Raw genomic sequence first — 17,347 nt, 5'->3', positions numbered from 1 at the left:
CTCATCTTTTAAAATTAACAATGTCATACAGCATCTTACGAATTTGTGACAATGTCATACCTCCGTCAAATTTTCTGTTAGTTTTTCTGTTAAGTGCTGACGTGGCAAGAGATAGAGATCACTTTCTATTAAAAATTAATAAAATATTATTAAAAACTAAAAAAAAATTTTAATATTTTTAAATATTAAAATAATAAATAAAAGTTAAAAAAAAAAAAAAAAAACCATTGTCGTCCCTTCCTTCCCCCTCTCTCTTCCCCATCTTCATCTTCTTCTTGCTTAATCTTTAACAAAAAAAAAAAAAAATTGAAAACACAACCCCCCCCCCGGGCCCCGCCCCCCAGGAAAAGGAGGAAGAACCGAAGAAGAAGAAGAAGAAGAAGAAGAAGAAGAAGGAGGAGGAAGAAGAGGAGGAAAATATATATATATATATTTGAAAACCCAACTCCACCCACGCCCGCCCCCCCCCCCCACCAAAAGGAGGAGGAAGAAGAGGAGGAATATATATATATATATATATATATATATATATATATATTTGAAAACCCAACCCCACCCACGCCCCCCCCCCCAAAAGGAGGAGGAAGAATCGAAGAAGAAGAAAAAGGAGGAAGAAGAGGAGAAAAAAAAATATATATATATATATATATATATATATATATTTGAAAACCCAACCCCACGCATGCCCCCCCCCCAAAAGGAGGAAGAAGAACCGAAGAAGAAGAAAAAGGAGGAAGAAGAGGAGGAAAAAAAAAAATATATATATATATATATATTTGAAAACCCAACCCCACCCACGCCCCCCCCCCCCCAAAAAAAAGGAGGAGGAAGAACCGAAGAAGAAGAAAAAGGAGGAAGAAGAGGAGGAGGAAAAAAAAAATGGAAACTGCAACCCAGGAAAAAAAAAATCCAGAAGAAGGAAGAAGAAAAAGAAGAAGAAGGAGGAGAAGGAGGAAGAATGAGAAGAAGAAGGAGAAGGAGGAAGAGGAAGAAGAAAACCCATCAACTCAACCCCCCTCCCAGCCCACCCGCGGAAGAAGAAGAAGGAGGCGAAGAGGAAGAAGAGGAGGAGGAGGAGGCAAAAAAAAAAAAAAACCCAAACTGCAACCCATAAGAAGGAAGAAGAAGAAAGAAAAATTAAAACATCCCCTCCTGCGGAGGAAGAAGAAGAAGAAGGAGAAAAGAAAAAAAAAAAAAAACCCAACCCAACCCAATTCATCCCCCCCCCCCAACACAACGCGCACTCATCTCTCCTTCCCCATCTTCATCTTCTTCCCCTTTTCCCTCTACCTGCAACCCATAAACCAAAAAAAAAAAAAAATCAAACCCAATTTCGCCCCAAGAAGAAGAAGAACCCTCTCTGTCTCCTCCCCATCTTCATCTTCGTCCCCTTTTCCCTCTACCTACAACCCAGAAACAAAAACAAAAAAAAAAAAATTCATACCTAGTTTCAGCTCAAGAAGAAGAAGAAGAAGAAGGAGGAAAAAAAAAGTGACAAATCCAGTTTCGGCCCAGGAGAAGAAGAAGAAGATGAAGAAGAAGAAGGAGGAGAGAGAAGAACAAAAAAAATTGAAATTGGTGTGGGTGAAGGAAAGGGGATGCCGCATCCCTAGGAAATTTTTTTGTTTTGTTTTTTTGTTCTTAATTTTTTAATATTTAATTATTAAAAATATATTTAATTATTTTTTAATGTAGCTGGATTAGTGAGTGGTCTCTATCTCTTGCCACGTTAGCACTTAACAGAAAAATTGACAGAGGTATAACATTGTCACAAATTCGTAAGATGCGGTATGACATTGTCAATTTTAAAAAATGAGGTATGAAACTGTCGTGACCCCAATAATTGAGGTAGTTTTTTGTACTTTACCCTACAAATTATTTAATTTTTGCTTTGTGCAACATAAGGTTGCATGCCAAAATACAAAATTATTGTAGAAAAAAAATGATATCGGTGAACTGGGGAGTCCCAAATTATTTTAGGAAAAATAAATAAACACGATAAAATTACACAGCGTTCAAATTACATATTCAACAAGTGGCAGTAAAGAAAAAAATGAAAGAGGAACGGTACGTGTACTATAAGCTATCGCTACCAGCAAAGAGAAGGCAGCTTGAAAGAGAAAGTAGAGGGCAAATGACCAGTCCTCCTTATGTAATCTGCCTTTTCTGAAGTCCTCAAAGCATTTTCATTGAGTTTGGCCTCTGCATTTGCCCTCTTTTCTTCAGCTATTCTTCTGGTTGCTGCGAGTTTATTCGTTAACTTTTCTTGGCCCCGAGTTTTCATTCTCTCCGCTTTCACCTGGTACCAAACAAAAAATAATGAGTCAGAAAGCTGCATTTCAGTAGGAATTGGTACATGGTTGAGTGTGTTTCTTATGGCCTATGATTAATACTATTGGGAAGTGGAAAAACCGAATAATGGCGGTCATCAAAACCATTGAGCTCGCTCTCAAGTTATTGATACAATTTTCCATTAATGTTGTAGTACTTGAAGAAGATGTTGATCACACTGGAGCTTTGATTCATCAACGAAGTGAGTGGGGGAAAAGGGGTTCACGCTAAGGGTAGTTTTTCGTTGTAATGATGGAAAATAACTTAGCAAATGTGAAACCAATGTCACTGATTTGGATCTGCATTTATCTTTTTCATGAAAAGAAAAGTGAGCTGATGCTAGTTCTTTCTGCACTAAGGAGAGAAACTTGAACTTTTCCGGCGACTAGTATTAGGTATCAACAAACATGTAACGCAGACAAGTAGAACAAACAAAAAATTTCCTAGAAGAAACTGAAAATCCGAACGGAATCTCAAGAACGAGTTATATACCTCCATTTTTTGCATTTCCATCTCGGCTTTCCTCTTCTCATGGTTTTCCCAGGCTTGTATTCTCAACTCTTCACGTTTATACCTACAAATCCAATAAACAATTGCCCCAATAAGTCCCAACATTTGAGTAGAAAATACTCAAATTAATTGCAACTGGTTGTAATTAACCAGCAAAAACAAATCAGAATGTCAGTAACTCACCTTGCCATATATTTGGCACGTTCTGCTTCATCCCAAGCCATTGCTTTTGTTTCCAAGGGACTCGGTTTCGTACCTTGATCTGAACTCGGATTCTCAAACAAATTCTTGCAAGCATTTGATTCTTCTGCATAATGTTTCGCTGTGCCGCTCCCTCTCCCACAAGAACTGGTCTGATCATGACTACTTCTTCCCCCATCAGTTGATACTTGATACCCCTGATGAGCGCCCTGCCTCCCATGCTGGCACTGCCTCGCCGGGGTAGATGACCCCGAAGATATAGGGCTGCGCGCGGCCAGAGTTGTTGCTCGAATAGGGGTGGTAGTTCTTGAAGGTTCCTGGCTTGCAGTAGGGGTCATTTCTGTCCCCATGTCCCTCAAACATATAGATCTCATAGTCGCCGTCGAGTTCTCCATAGATTTGTTGCTGCTTCTCCACACTGAATCATCACAATCCACTTTCTTCGTCTCCACATCGTACTGATTCGCCATAGCTGACCTAGGACAGCCATTTTCTTCTTGTTGGTGATGTTCTTCTTCTCCATCTGAATAGTCCTGCTCCTTCTGTGGTACAGGAGCTATGAGTCTCAAGTCATCAGCATTTGAGTTTCTGGGTTTGTTTTTTTCTGCTCCTCTGGACAATCCCACCAACCATTTTTGTGCATCATCCCATTTGGAAGGTGTTGGTTTTCCCAAGGCTGTTCTGTGATGGGGTGTCCTGCTACCTCCATTTGCTTTCTGAAACTCAAAATTTATACCAGTCCCTCCAGAAATCTCCTTATCCTCTATGGATCTCATTTTCCTCAAAATTCACAAATCTCTCTCTCTCTCTCTCTCTCTCTCTCTCTCTCTCTCTCTCCCTCTCTCTCTCTCTCTCTAAACTAGAACACCATCCCACAGTATCCACTCAACCAAGTTGCAAAAAAAAACTACTATTTTGCAGTCTGCAATTGCACAGAGCAGATTCTAAGCAAAACCAATAAGATTAAAGATTCTATCTTTCTTAATTAACTTGTCTAACTTAATACTAAAACAGATCTGGGATGCAAAAACCAGTCCAAATATCTCACCCCAGAAAAACAAAAACTACTAGGAATTATGCAGCTTGACAGATAACCATACAAAAATACATAGATTTTTTCAGTAACATGCTTAGAGCACATGAGATGTAGACACCGACTAATAATCTTCCTACCCACTAAGAAGTAGCTACAATGCAAATAGACAAAAACAACTACATGAAACCAAAATTAATTACACTGAGAAGCAAAAACCCAGAAGAAAAAAAATATCTGAAACTTCCAAAACTGTAGCAAGGGACCAGGGGCCCATCTGGGATTTATCCAAAAATGCCAACTAACCTCTAAAGATTAAAAGTTTAAACCCGAATTAACCTGAAAGGTCAAATTTTTAGGGCAGATAACCTATTTGTGAAATGTCCCAGCTGAGAATTTAGGTGCAACTGGGTCCTATACTCCTATGACCGTGAGAATAATAGACCTTTTAGGCATGGAATTTTGTGACTGCAGAATTTACAAATGAAAGTTCAGATCCATTCCGCCATTAAAATACTTAAAAGAAATGCATGGCGGTAACAGTAAGAAATGGACTCGTTAGAAAACGAATTTCTCTGGGAATTTGTGGACTGTAATTTACCGAGGCAACTACCAAGTTACAAATTTAACAATTCACCTTCACCGTCGTCACTACTCACACAAGAGGAATATTGGGCAAGGTTACAGTAAAAGCCCGCAAGAAAAAATTGAAACTTCTCGGCTCCCCAGACAGTGAGAAAGGTTTTGAAATACGGTTGCCTTTTAAACGGTAACTAGCTGACGGTAGAAATATTTCTTTCTATTAAGAACACCATCATCATTTCATTTCGTGTCTGTCTGATTTCGGGGGTATAAGAGAAAGCCGACTATGTATCACTTTATAGTTTAATATCAATTTTCGTGTTCCTGTGTCAATATTGTAAATTATTATACTAATTCACGAATAGTCTTACTTTTCAAAGAATCTCCTTAGCATTTTAAATATTTTAGGTTTGAGTGAAATAATACAATCAGTTATAACTTTTTCTGTACGTTGAAAAATTAAGAACTTTCATAACACATGTATATCTACATTGATTGTAGTACCACGCATTAAGAACTTAATGTATGTATAAATTTCATTTCGCATGATATTGTATCATGCGCATAGACATCAGATGGACACATGTATATCTACATTGTAGTACCACATATCAACAACTCAATGTATGTATAAATTTTATTTCACGTGATATTGTATCATGAGCACAGATATCAAGATGGCGATATACTCGTATCACAAAAAGTTATCGTAGATGAAGAAGGATTGATTCTCTGAGGCAACTAATATTTAATCTTTGTGCCAATACCGTCCAATAGAAAGTTATCACGTGTAAAAAAATATATCACTCGTTTAATAAACGATTGTCACGTAGTTATTATCTGTTGGTTTGATGACACGTGGACGGTGAGGATGGAGGAGAGTGTCAGTGCCCATCAGGTGCAATGTCGGGGTGGGATTTGAATTGCATTAAAATGTGGGAGACCGGGGCGTTTTCACTTGGATGTGGTGAAGAGTTTTTTTCTGCTACAAGGTCAGGGTGGGCACAAAATAGCTGCAATTGGATGATAAATGGTTGCATGTCGACGTCATGGACGATGTCGTTTCCGTACTGAATGCCAAGATAGTGATACTTCTATTACTAGCCAGTGAGAAGTGGCAAGTAAATTGCCTTTTGAAGGGTACCCGCTGGAGGGCGAGGCAAGACAAGGGCAATACCATGTGAATTACCTTTTAAAAAGTGATTGACTTTGTGCAAGTTCATCGGTTTGGCAAGGATGAAAACAAGAACGATTACTATTTACAAACACACACACACACACGTATAAGAAGCCTTTAAGAGAAGAGATTCTTATTTTTTTTTTTAATATATAAAAATAGGATTAGTTGTGGGGTTCACATCGCATCGAACTTTAATGATCTGAATCGTCTATTTTTCAAGTTGCACCTCATAGATCATCCTTACAAAATATTAGCAAAATCGAAAATATTTAAGACATCTAATTGGGTTAAAAAAAATAACGAATACTTTGTTATATAAGAAACAATAAAAATTTATCTTGAGAATTAAATAGGCAAATAATTTCGAATTGAATTTTTGCAAGGATGATATATGAATTGAGACTTACGAAATAGACGGTTCAGATCATTAACGTTCGATGTGGAGTGGGGCCCTACACCTAATCCCTATTTAAAAAAAAAAAATGGGGATCCATTTGCATAAAGGACCTATATATATTTTAATGCTTTGTAAGTGTGTTGAAATGTGTACTTTGTAAGTTGGTTATTTGAACATAAAAATTTATGTTTAACTCTAAAATTTAATTTTAAATACAGAGTAAAGCAAAATATAGCATTACAAACAAATGTAATTAACTAAAAATAGTAAATTGTAGCAATGGTCCCTTAACTTTAACTCAATTTGAGCAATGATCCCTCAACTAAAAATCCATTGCCATTGGTCCCTCAACTTTAACTCAATTGTAGCAATGGTCATTCCAACATAACTTATTTTGACAAAGTTGACAAAGATGATCATAACGACAAGTTTTGATGAGTTGATGGACTCCAATTGTAGCAATGGTCATTCAAACATAACATATTTTGACAAAATTTTGAAGAAGTTGACAAAAAGGACCATAGCTACATATTTTGATGAGTTGAAGGACCAATAGTAATGGATTTTTAATTGAGGGATCATTACTCCAATTTGATTAAAGTTGAGGGACCATTGCTACAATTTAAAAGGCAAACGAAGAAGATAGTTCAATATTTATACAATAAAAAAAATTTCCTAGTTTTTTGTATCTTTCTCCCTTCTTCTTTTATTTTTAATTATTAGATTAAGCTTGATCGTTGGATTATTATTATTATTATTGGATACGATGGTCTAAAACGTGGCACACGACCCAACAATAATTTTTTCAAAATTATTTACAATTGAAACCCAAAGGCCTGGATCATCAGGCTGTTGGAAATCCAACGGCCCTCATCTCGCCACATTAGTCAGCAGTTGGCACAAAATTTGAATCTGTAGCAACAGGGCTCATGCTATTTGAAGCTATTAGCCTATTCGCCTAATATGCGCATTATTTACATGCGTAAAAAAAAAAAATAAATAAATTAAAAAAAAAAAAAAACGTGGTTGACGTTAGCCTTGCCTATCGACGCAAGCCTTGGCTCAAATTGCTCAAACTTGAGGTTAAAAATAGTCTTACCTGTCGACGCAAGCCTGGGCTCAAATTGCTCAAGCTTGGGGCTGACGGCAGACTTGCCATCAATTGCCCTCCACAAAAAGGACCCACAAAGGGGATTTTTTGGGCTTTGGGTAACGGATGAACTTGCTCTGTGGGAAGTGGGGCAGTGGCGATTTGGAATTTGACAATAAATCACTTCACATGACATCACATGAGGGTCATGTTAGCAAATGCATTTGCTTCCATTTGCATTGTTAATAAGTGATAACATATATAGTGAGATTCTTATTAAATTCCACACCCCACACTTTGTTAATTTGTTATTTTTTGCAACACCATTATGCGCTTGTTTTCTAGTTATGAGCAATTTTGTTTATGTATACCATCGCTTTTATTTTGTAGACACAATTGTCTCATCATTTTGTTGCAGGTAAAGTTTTTATCAGTGGTAATAATAATCATAATACTATGCTAAAGTGAAAATTTTCGCCGACGAAACGTTATAACATTCTAATGACATTACATTTAATTTATTTCCCTTTGCGTTTTATGAATATATGAGCAACAAATTTAATCTCATCTTTAGCATCTTACGTGCTTGCTAACACATTTTGACTCTGATGCCGCTTAAATTTTTATTTTGTTTACTAACACATACGAAATTAAAATGCGTATAAGCCTGACATTACAACAGTGCAATATCCAGCAACTAAAAAAAATCAGAAATTATATTGATTAGGGGTAGTTGATAAATTCATTTTCTTACGTAATATTGACCCCTTGATTCATAATTTCTCAAAATTCACCCATAAATAGCCTAGTTTTCTCGATGTTCATGGGTTAATTTTTCTGTGTGCCTAGAATACAGCCCGATGCATAAAGTGTTATAATACAAATATCCAACTACTTGTATTATAAACACTTAATGCATGAGGTCATGTTTCCTGCACACTAAAAATTCTCTGATGTCTGCACCAAACATTATTTAAGGAACACCCAAAGCTACACCCATGAGCAGTTTACACATGTATTGGCCCAAGCCCAAAATATTTAAAATCAAATCTAAGCCCAAAGTATTCAGTCCAGTCCCTCAACCGACCTTCTCCAACCCACCAAGGCCCAAGCCAACCACCAAAGCAACTACCACTCCTTCGCTCTTTGATCTTTCTTGTTCCTCGCTTCAATGGAGATCTATGAAGCACGGATATGGAGGCGGAGGGATTCGGGAGCGTGAAAACTCAAAGAATCTTGATTTTGGAGCGGCGGAGATTTGCCAATTAACAAATATTAAAACTAATACGACACCGTTATCTATTTATACAAGGTCATCTTCTTCCATACGCGTCTGAAACCTTTCCGCCGTCTTCCCACCGTCGGCAACTGCAAACAAGCGAATGCCATCGGTCGAACCAGTTCGGAACACGATAAGCGTCTGAATGCACCAAACTAAATCGGAGCTGTATTTCAGCCGCTCCACAGCCTCACCAAGCAGTTTCCCAGCCGCATTGAGCCGTTGCAGTTCGTCTACAAATTGAAGCTCCCATTCTTCATATAAGGCGATGCTCTGAACGTCGTTTCAGCTTCTGGGTTATGGCGGTTTCGCGGTTGTTCAGGAGTTTTAGCGGCCTACACAAAGCCAATGCCAGAATACAAGCATACCCATTTGGCTACAAGCATAGCAGAGCCTTATCATCGGACTCTTTCAACAATGGAAACGATACGGTGCTTCCGGTTCTGATCGTCGGTGCAGGACCTGTGGGTCTCGTTTTGTCCATACTTTTAACAAAGCTAGGTATGTTCTTGTCCTAACCGACTGTTTTCCAGTCCTTAGGCCTTGTTTGGTTGCCTAGAAAATGTGGGATGGGTGAAGGAAAACTCTATAATGCTCTACTTAGCAATTTTTAATATTTTCACCTTCAAAGATACATACTTTATTATTTTTCTTTCAAAAAAAGTAATTGTAATCAAATTGTCTGTAAAGGGAGTAGTAAGTTCGAGTTGTCGAATTTTCGGTGCAAATGCTGTGCTATTACTCTTTTTAATTTGAAATCATGCTTGAGATTTTCTGGAGGTGTTTGGAATAATGTGAAACTTCTTGTTGGAAGTAAAAAACATTTCGCTTCTTTTGCAAGAAATTTTATCAGATGAAATGTACTAGGTCTTGTTTACTTGAGACATAATCATGCATTGTATCATTTTGCAGGGGTCAAATGTTCGGTTGTGGAGAAGAGCAAAACTTTCTCGAATCATCCACAGGCGCACTTCATCAACAATCGATCCATGGAGGTTGGTTTCATTTTTGGGAGATATAATTAAATTATGAGTTATTTGAGGGATTTCAAGCTTCATTTTATTGAGGAATTTCAAGCTTCATTTGAACTTGTGTATTAGTAGGTGTTTCGCAAATTGGACGGCCTGGCGGAGGAGATCCAGAGGTCTCAACCACCAGTAGATTTATGGAGGAAGTTCATATATTGCACTTCGCTCTATGGTTCAATTCTTGGGTCGGTCGACCATATGCAACCCCAAGGTGCATTTGAACTCTTTATTATTCCATTTTTTCCTTACTTGGCACTCAGCTTTTAGGTCTTACTTATGGGATTTTGAGATTAGACAACAAGAAATTCTAATTATTTGAGATATTCCATACAATGACCATTCCCATGTATCCAAAATTTTCAAACATTTATAAATATACTTTAGGATTTGGTATGTTAGCAGTTTCATTTTGATTTCACTTTGTCTCAGATTTTGAGCAAGTCATCAGCCCGGTCTCTGTTGCACACTTCTCACAGTACAAACTGATTAGGTTACTACTTAAGCAGCTTGAAAATCTCAGCTTCAAGTTCTGTACATCTGATGGGTTGGAAGGCCTCAACCATGGAACCTTTCAGGAAAAGCAACTATTAATGGGGCATGAGTGTGTTTCCATCAAAGCGAGTGATGATTTTGTTTCTGTGACTGCATCTTTTCTCAAGGATGGGAAGCTTAAGGAAAGGAATATCAGATGTAATATCCTTGTTGGTACAGATGGAGCTGGAAGTACCGTACGTAAGCTGGCTGGAGTGGATATGAGAGGTGAAAGGGACTTGCAGAAGCTTGTGAGTGTCCATTTCTTGAGCAAAGTTCTTGGGAAGTATTTACTCAATGAGAGACCTGGCATGCTGTTTTTCATCTTCAATACTGAAGCTATAGGGGTCCTTGTTGCTCATGATCTCGAGCAAGGGGAATTTGTATTACAGGTATTGCAGGCTTTAAAATTGTTTTGGTAAACAAGTTTGGGGATGTAAATGTGAAATTGCACTAATTATCTCTCGTCGTCTTGCAGATTCCGTTTTATCCACCTCAGCAAAACCTTGAAGATTTCAGTCCCCAGGTATTTTCTTTGCAAATAAGTTAATTTAATGGAAATTGTTCTACTTGATCTCATGACTGACACTAAGTTTAAGGGCATATTCTTGTGGCTATGATGAGATTATCTTTCTTTATTGTGGGTAATTGCTCAGTTTAAAGGTAAAGTTTTGTAGATATGTGCGCAAATAATCTTCAAGTTGGTTGGTCGAGAGCTAGGAGACATAAATGTGATTGACATAAAACCATGGGTTATGCATGCTGAAGTTGCGGAGAAGTTTCTAAGTTGTGGCAACCGAATAATACTTGCTGGCGATGCTGCTCATCGATTCCCTCCTGCTGGGGGGTTTGGTTAGTATTTTTTTTTTTGTTATGCGAATAAGGGAAACTCGCCTGGGATTAATCATTCAAATGAGTTTAGGCCTTTTATGTGATTTATACAGGAATGAATACTGGAATTCAGGACTCTCATAATCTTGCATGGAAAATAGCTTTGGTAGTAAAGGGTATTGCACCGTCTTCAATACTTAATTCTTATGAAACAGAACGTAGGCCGGTATTGGCTTTATCTCCTTCACTTCTATTCTTTAACTTTAATGTGAAATTAGAATGGATCTTAATCATCAAAATTTGCAATTTTTTCCAGATTGCCGTTTTCAATACAGAACTTAGTATTGAGAACTTCAAAGCAGCCATGGCTGTTCCTGCTGCACTTGGTCTTGATCCAACTGTTGCAAACTCAGGTAAGCCAATCTACTATTACTTTATTGCATGACAAGCTATTTTCCTTGTTTGTTGGAGACATGTCGTTACTAATTTCCCTTGCAGTACATTGCGTCATAAATGAGGGGGTTGGTTCCATTTTACCATCTGAATTACAGAGGGCCATATTGGATGGAATTTTCATGATAGGTCGTGCCCAGCTATCGGAATCTCTTTTGAATGAAAACAATCCACTTGGGTCGTCAAGGCTTGCTAATCTAAGGCGCATATTTGAAGAAGGAAAGAGCCTCCAACTCCAGTTCCCGGCAGAGGATCTTGGTTTTAGGTATCACATTATTCAAGCTGCTTTAGATTCAAAGTCTTGGAGCTTGACTTGAGATTAACTTGAGATCAATTTAGGTATCTAGAAGGTGCACTTATCCCTGATAGTGATGGTGGAATGAGTGCTCCAGAAGGACCTACTGGTCGCCGGAGGGACTATGTTCCTTCTGTGGTTCCAGGTGCAAGGCTCCCCCACATGAACGTGAGGATATTGTCAGATACCTCAAGTGAGGTATGTTGCTATTGTTTTCTTTCAAATGTTTACATAATATATGTCTTTTTGCTGTTGTTGCCAATTGTTTTCTTTTCCTCTTGTGGTGAAATCATCTCGGTCTGTGTTGGCGGGTTAGTGGCTCCATAAGCCACGAAGCTTTATGTTTTAGTTCCCAAGTAAAAGTAATAACGCAAAGCAACAACTTCTTTATGCCAGTGTCAAAACAGATTTGTAGAAGATTAACTGTATTGCCAATTTTCATTCACCTCAACGGTGTATTCTTCTGTAGGTTACTATTTCTACACTGGACCTTATATCTGGAGACAAGGTCCAGTTTCTCCTCATTATATCGCCAACAGAGCCGTCTTACCGTCTTGCTCATGCTGCATTCAAAGTGGCCGAGGAATTAAAAGTTTCTGCAAGGGTGTGTGTGTTGTGGCCTGCCGGCAGTGTTAAAGGAGTCGAAGTAAAAAGTAAGGCATCATTGGCACCCTGGGAGAATTACATTGACCTCGTGGAAGTTAAAAAGTCACCGAATTCGTCATTGTGGTGGGATATCTGCCAAATGACTGACAAAGGAGCCATCTTAGTTCGACCGGATGAGCATGTTGCTTGGCGTGTGAAGTCAGGGGTTGTCCGTGACCCTATAGCGGAAATGAGAAGGGTATTCTCGGCTACTCTCGGCGTAAAACCACGTATTAAAGATCAAGAAACTGACACATGACATTTGTTATCGAAATAAAACCACATACTAAAGATCAAGCGACTTGACACTTGACATTTGTTATCGAAATAAAAGTGATCTTGATGTGCAGGAGTAACGTATTAGGTTTGTCGTAACATTCGACATTTTGCAACAGAATGTATTTTTATGTATGTCACTTTGCAATCAAGTGAGCTATGTTCTTTCTCTCTCTGTCTCTGTCTCTGTCTCTGTCTCTCTCTCTCTCTCTCTCTGCGCACCGTACAAGTTGTAAAGGAGGGAGGGAGTGAGATTCAAAAAGATAATAAGAGGGCCAACTCAGAAAGACTCCAACATGATACAATCAAAATGGTGAAGGGACAATCAGAAGCTCCACTTGAATTAGACAAACAAATCTTCAACTTCGCCCATCATATCTCCAATCTTATATCTTTAAAATCTAGTATTATCCTTCTATAAGTCGAGGGGAATGATTTTTGTACATCTTTTTTTATTTTTTATTTATCTTTAGACACTCTTAACGATGGTCCTTGATTCTTGTATTATATAAAGAAAGAATTTAATATATAAAAGAACGAATGGTGTCCATAGGGTGAAAACATGAGTGCAGAAATCATTTCCCGTAGTTAATTCCAATTGCTTCCTTAGTTGAACGGTTTTCAATTCTTCTTGGATAGTGAATTGGTTACCTCCCAACGCTTCGGGATGTGCAAACATGCTTATCTTTTTTCTTCACGGGAGGGAAATCTGAACTTTGGAAGAGAAATATCATGTAACTCGTTTGAAAGTGTATATAAAATGAAAGTACTTTTGATGAAAGTGCCTTTAGAATCAACCCTTGGTAAAAATAAAAGGGAATCATGAAACAACACTTAAGGTGCTTCTTGCAAAAAAACACTTCAAGTGCTTTTGGAATCCCAAAACAATTTCACCAAAAGCGATTTCAGTTATTTTAAAAACACTTCCAAACGAGTTGCGCATAATTATAAAGTACCACGTGATAGCCTCCACTCACAAATTTGAGGAGATTTTGGTTTTCACGCAATTGAATGTATGAATGAGTGGCAACTTTTGGCATCATAAAAGTAAAGTTCTACTTTACGCCTTGCTTGGATTACAAAGGCAAATATGGACCTTTACGTGAGGTAGTACCAAGGCAAAATATGGTCATCTTCAGTCAACCGAGCATGGTACTAATAGTCTCAACAAGACCGTTTCGTCGCTAAAAACACTTTTAAGTCAATCAAATTACATCTTGCAAACAATTGTTTTTTTACAGAATGAAGACATGCTAACTGAATTATAGACAAGAAGGCCTATGTCTTCAACGTTGGGGGAAATACCGCGTATGAAGATGGATCTGCAATTCGCAATCCAAATGTATATCAGATGTGGCACTAAGAGATGATACCACAATATCAGTATCTATGTGGATGTAAACCACTCCAGGATCATGTTGTATGACTGATTGTTATAGTAATCAAATAGCCCATGCATGCTGTGACAATTCCAAGCAAACTGCCGGCAACAACCTGTCAAACAGGAGCAAGGATCATCATAAAAAAAAGGTTTCTTTTCATCAAAGTTTTCGGTATCCTATACTCGTAGATACATCATCCATTAAATAATTTTAAGAGCACATACTAATGCAATATAGAGACCTGAGGAGGGGTGTGGCCGAGAAGCTCACGTAGTGGTCTGCTCTCAGCCAAAGGATGTTCAGCAGGGAGTTCATATACAATTTGATTCAAAACCTGAAGAATATTCATATCCAATGTTAATGCATAAATAACCAAATCAACCAAAATTTGAATATGATACTCATAAAGCTGAATTTTATGAGAACATGATGAAAAACATGGCATTCAGACATCAAAGTTTCGACGAAGTTAATTCTTAGACAGAGTGTTGATAAGAAACTCAAGAAAACGAAGGAAAGGGTGGGAAAGAGCTCAAAGAGATCCAGGAGATCAAAAACATCAAACCTCTGCTTGGCGTCCAGCCTGTAGTCTTACACCGGTTGCATCATACATCACCTGCCACCAAATTTTCTACATTAGAGATATCCTATTGACTTGTACAATCTAAAAAACATGATAACAACAAATCTTTATCATTCATTTTCAAATGTTTTTGTCACTGAATATATAGATATGTGGATACACATATTCAGCTGGATTGATATAAAATTCAGTTCGACGTAAGCCCAAACGACAACTTCACACTTTAAAAAGTAAACAAATTGCTGAAAGAAGTAAGGCCAAATGCTAGCTGCAAAATGCTGCAGAAAGAAATGAAGGGTCTTACCACACATGCTAAGATCAATGCAATTGCAAAGAGTGATCCACCGACGCCTTCTTGGAACCCAATGGCTGTAGCAATAGCAGTAACAGTCGCCGAATGAGATGAAGGCATTCCACCGGATCCAAGAAGTTGCTTGAAATCCCATCTTCTTTCCTTGTACCTGCAAATCTATCAAGGTTTAAGAACTCTTAGGATAAAATAATAATACCAACAATCACAAAAGGAAAGAACAACTTCCCATAAATAATTTCTTCACAGAGGCTCAATTCCATATACCAATCTCACGGGAATCAAATTACCATTGTAACTTCGAAATGTGGCCAATATTTTACAGGAATCAAATTACCATACAAGCATGTTTTGATTAAAGATTACGTTTTTCTAAGCAAGAATCAAGATCTGGGAAAAACCCAAATGTCAACTAAAAAAATTCAACAATTTTATTTCGGGTACATTGAATGATTGAAAAGGTCAATAAAGAACAAGATCATGCAGCAACGCAAAAACCCAAAAATTGAGGAATTGGGTCGGATCCAAATTCGGAGAAATGGTTGCAAAAGGGAGAGAGAAAAGTACCAGGAGGTGAATAACTTAATGAATTGGGCAATGGAGAAAGCTACGAGAGCAGAGAGGAGAGGGTAGTTGGTGAAGATTGAGGACGATGATGCCGCCGCCGCCGCCGCCTCAACCATCGCGCTTTTATTGCTTTCTTTGTCTAATTCTTCGAACGCGATTGCAAATTCTAAAAGGTAAAATCAAAACCCAAATTCTGAAAAACCTGCAAAATCTGAAATCTTCGTTTGTTTGTTTCGCGGGAGGGAACGCGAGCGTGACGTGATAATTAAGGGAGGACAGAGGACTGACCGATTCCACAACGTTCTACGGCGTTTTGTTTGAAAACAAAGGAAGGTGGTCGGAGTCTCAGAGGTGGGAGGTGGATTCTTCTTCTTCCGGCTAGAGGCTACAACCAGAAGCAGCTATGACTACGAGCAATGGCGTACTTTTGGTTGATTTATAACTAACGGTCTTTGCCTCTTTCTTTTATTTATTAATTATTAATTATTTAACTGAATATGCCCCTTTGTTTGTGAAACATTTTGGTAGAATATACCCAAATCCCAAGGTGGCATGATATGGCTTCCCCTTCTAGGTTTTTTGATCTTTAGAAGGATGAAGAAGGAATCAGTGTTTGTGTTGTACAATACAAGTTTCACAAATTCAGATTTTTGTAGATCGTTTACATGGCTTGAATCTGTGACATTTTGATCATAAATTAGCAACATTTTTATTGTACTAAGGCTCGTTCTTGTTCTAATAATTTACAGTGTTTTCTAAATTTTAGTTTCTTCTATGGCTTAAATGCTTAATTATCTATGTTTTTTTTTATATTGGTTGAGGTGTACAGGTATGTCATTTGACCAATTTTTTATAGACTGTATATTTCACAAAAGAAAAAAAAAATCTAACATATTAATATTGGAGAATTATCTGTAGAACTTTCACATAAGAAGTCTAATGTTACACTTAATCGCTATTTATTAATCATGATGCCGTTGACAACATGTAAATTATTCGTTTTAAAAAGTTGAATTATAATTAGTATTTGTGAAATATTACTTTGGAGAAGCTCGTGATATGTCTCATAAGCAATGAGAACAAACACCTTTACCGTTACACAAACAACTCATCCTCGTAATTAACGTCTTTCTTATTTTGCATCCTTAATAATAAAGAAAGTTGACCTCGACTATCGGTTTGTTTTCAAATTTAATGGCTTAACAAAATTGTACCTAGTTTTAATGTTGTGTTAGTCGTGATCTATTGACTTAATCTAGGGTGTGAACGTAGAGGTTTTAGTCTAACAACCAAATAGCTATCACACTTTTCCTCAAAGGGTTTAGGAAATCACTTTTTCTGAAGGGTTGGGAGTTGGTACTAGCTAGGGCTCAAACTTCTTGAATGGTTAGTACTACCAATATATAGCAACCCAAAACAAAACAAAATGGCCGAACCACAAAGTGAAGAGATTTCCAGTGCACTTGGATCTGCTCATTTTCGTCAAGAGAACGGAAATCACCTTGTTTCCTACTCCTAGTCCAACAACAACCATAGTAAATGGGAGGTACTTGAACAGCATCAAATAATATATAGGCTTCCGATGATTATTGTCTGGTGTTGCTCAAGTCCCTCTCGTTTGCTATGGTCGTCGGACTAGTAGTGGAGTGGGAAACAATGTGACTGCATAGTTTACGTTTCTTTCTCTACTTTTGTACACGAAGGTCATCGACAATGACAACAAACACCTTCTCCACACACAACCTACTCCCGGAGCTCACGTCACATCCTTCTGAAAAATTTGTTTTGCCTACTAAAACGCAAATTTTTTGGTGTAACTTGGGTATATCCCTCTCTCTGTTTC

At 37.8% G+C, this 17,347-nt stretch overlaps 3 protein-coding genes across 5 annotated transcripts; 1 reads left to right on the top strand and 2 right to left on the bottom strand.

Annotated features, from left to right (window-relative positions):
- Positions 1-1,957: 1,957 nt before the first annotated feature.
- Positions 1,958-4,832, bottom strand: LOC125471307 (uncharacterized protein At3g61260-like). Its single transcript, XM_048571582.1, has 4 exons — positions 3,881-4,832; positions 3,025-3,844; positions 2,824-2,905; positions 1,958-2,299 (listed from the first exon to the last, which is right to left on the bottom strand). The coding sequence occupies exons 2-4, from the start codon at positions 3,816-3,818 to the stop codon at positions 2,090-2,092; spliced, it is 1,086 nt and encodes a 361-aa protein (XP_048427539.1). The 5' UTR covers positions 3,819-3,844; positions 3,881-4,832; the 3' UTR covers positions 1,958-2,089.
- Positions 4,833-8,450: 3,618 nt separating this feature from the next.
- Positions 8,451-12,831, top strand: LOC125471584 (2,4-dichlorophenol 6-monooxygenase). The gene is made up of 11 exons (XM_048572192.1): positions 8,451-9,104; positions 9,516-9,598; positions 9,707-9,842; positions 10,061-10,554; positions 10,641-10,688; positions 10,840-11,014; positions 11,107-11,219; positions 11,310-11,406; positions 11,492-11,711; positions 11,786-11,939; positions 12,211-12,831. The coding sequence occupies exons 1-11, from the start codon at positions 8,903-8,905 to the stop codon at positions 12,643-12,645; spliced, it is 2,157 nt and encodes a 718-aa protein (XP_048428149.1). The 5' UTR covers positions 8,451-8,902; the 3' UTR covers positions 12,646-12,831.
- Positions 12,832-13,701: 870 nt separating this feature from the next.
- Positions 13,702-15,953, bottom strand: LOC125471297 (uncharacterized membrane protein YuiD-like). 3 transcript variants are annotated; one of them, XM_048571552.1, is made up of 6 exons: positions 15,793-15,953; positions 15,505-15,670; positions 14,932-15,088; positions 14,610-14,660; positions 14,286-14,378; positions 13,702-14,156 (listed from the first exon to the last, which is right to left on the bottom strand). In XM_048571552.1, exons 2-6 carry the CDS (start codon positions 15,618-15,620, stop codon positions 14,076-14,078), a joined length of 498 nt encoding a protein of 165 aa, XP_048427509.1. In that variant the 5' UTR covers positions 15,621-15,670; positions 15,793-15,953; the 3' UTR covers positions 13,702-14,075. The 3 variants fall into 3 exon arrangements, with proteins under 3 accessions (XP_048427509.1, XP_048427508.1, XP_048427507.1); XM_048571551.1 differs by having other exon boundaries at positions 15,505-15,715; positions 15,793-15,950; XM_048571550.1 differs by having other exon boundaries at positions 15,505-15,706; positions 15,793-15,946.
- Positions 15,954-17,347: the final 1,394 nt, after the last annotated feature.

Source organism: the organism of the source record quoted next, unplaced genomic scaffold (genome assembly GCF_019419815.1).
Source record: "Pyrus x bretschneideri cultivar Hongxiangsu unplaced genomic scaffold, Pyrus_bretschneideri_v1 Contig6, whole genome shotgun sequence".
In the NCBI taxonomy this organism is placed as follows: Eukaryota; Viridiplantae; Streptophyta; class Magnoliopsida; order Rosales; family Rosaceae; genus Pyrus; species Pyrus x bretschneideri.
This window is presented reverse-complemented; position numbering and strand designations above follow the sequence as displayed.

Excerpts from the sequence above, each read along its gene's own strand:
- LOC125471307 (XM_048571582.1), bottom strand. The coding sequence starts at position 3,818 with ATGAGATCCATAGAGGATAAGGAGATTTCTGGAGGGACTGGTATAAAT. Across the intron at positions 2,906-3,024 it reads CGTGCCAAATATATGGCAAG|GTATAAACGTGAAGAGTTGA; the intron begins GTGAGTTACTGA and ends TTGGATTTGTAG. Across the intron at positions 2,300-2,823 it reads TGGAAATGCAAAAAATGGAG|GTGAAAGCGGAGAGAATGAA; the intron begins GTATATAACTCG and ends GTTTGGTACCAG.
- LOC125471584 (XM_048572192.1), top strand. The coding sequence starts at position 8,903 with ATGGCGGTTTCGCGGTTGTTCAGGAGTTTTAGCGGCCTACACAAAGCC. Across the intron at positions 10,689-10,839 it reads TTGAAGATTTCAGTCCCCAG|ATATGTGCGCAAATAATCTT; the intron begins GTATTTTCTTTG and ends AAAGTTTTGTAG. Across the intron at positions 11,220-11,309 it reads ATGAAACAGAACGTAGGCCG|ATTGCCGTTTTCAATACAGA; the intron begins GTATTGGCTTTA and ends AATTTTTTCCAG.
- LOC125471297 (XM_048571552.1), bottom strand. The coding sequence starts at position 15,620 with ATGGTTGAGGCGGCGGCGGCGGCGGCATCATCGTCCTCAATCTTCACC. Across the intron at positions 15,089-15,504 it reads ATTAAGTTATTCACCTCCTG|GTACAAGGAAAGAAGATGGG; the intron begins GTACTTTTCTCT and ends ATAGATTTGCAG. Across the intron at positions 14,661-14,931 it reads CATTGATCTTAGCATGTGTG|GTGATGTATGATGCAACCGG; the intron begins GTAAGACCCTTC and ends ATTTGGTGGCAG.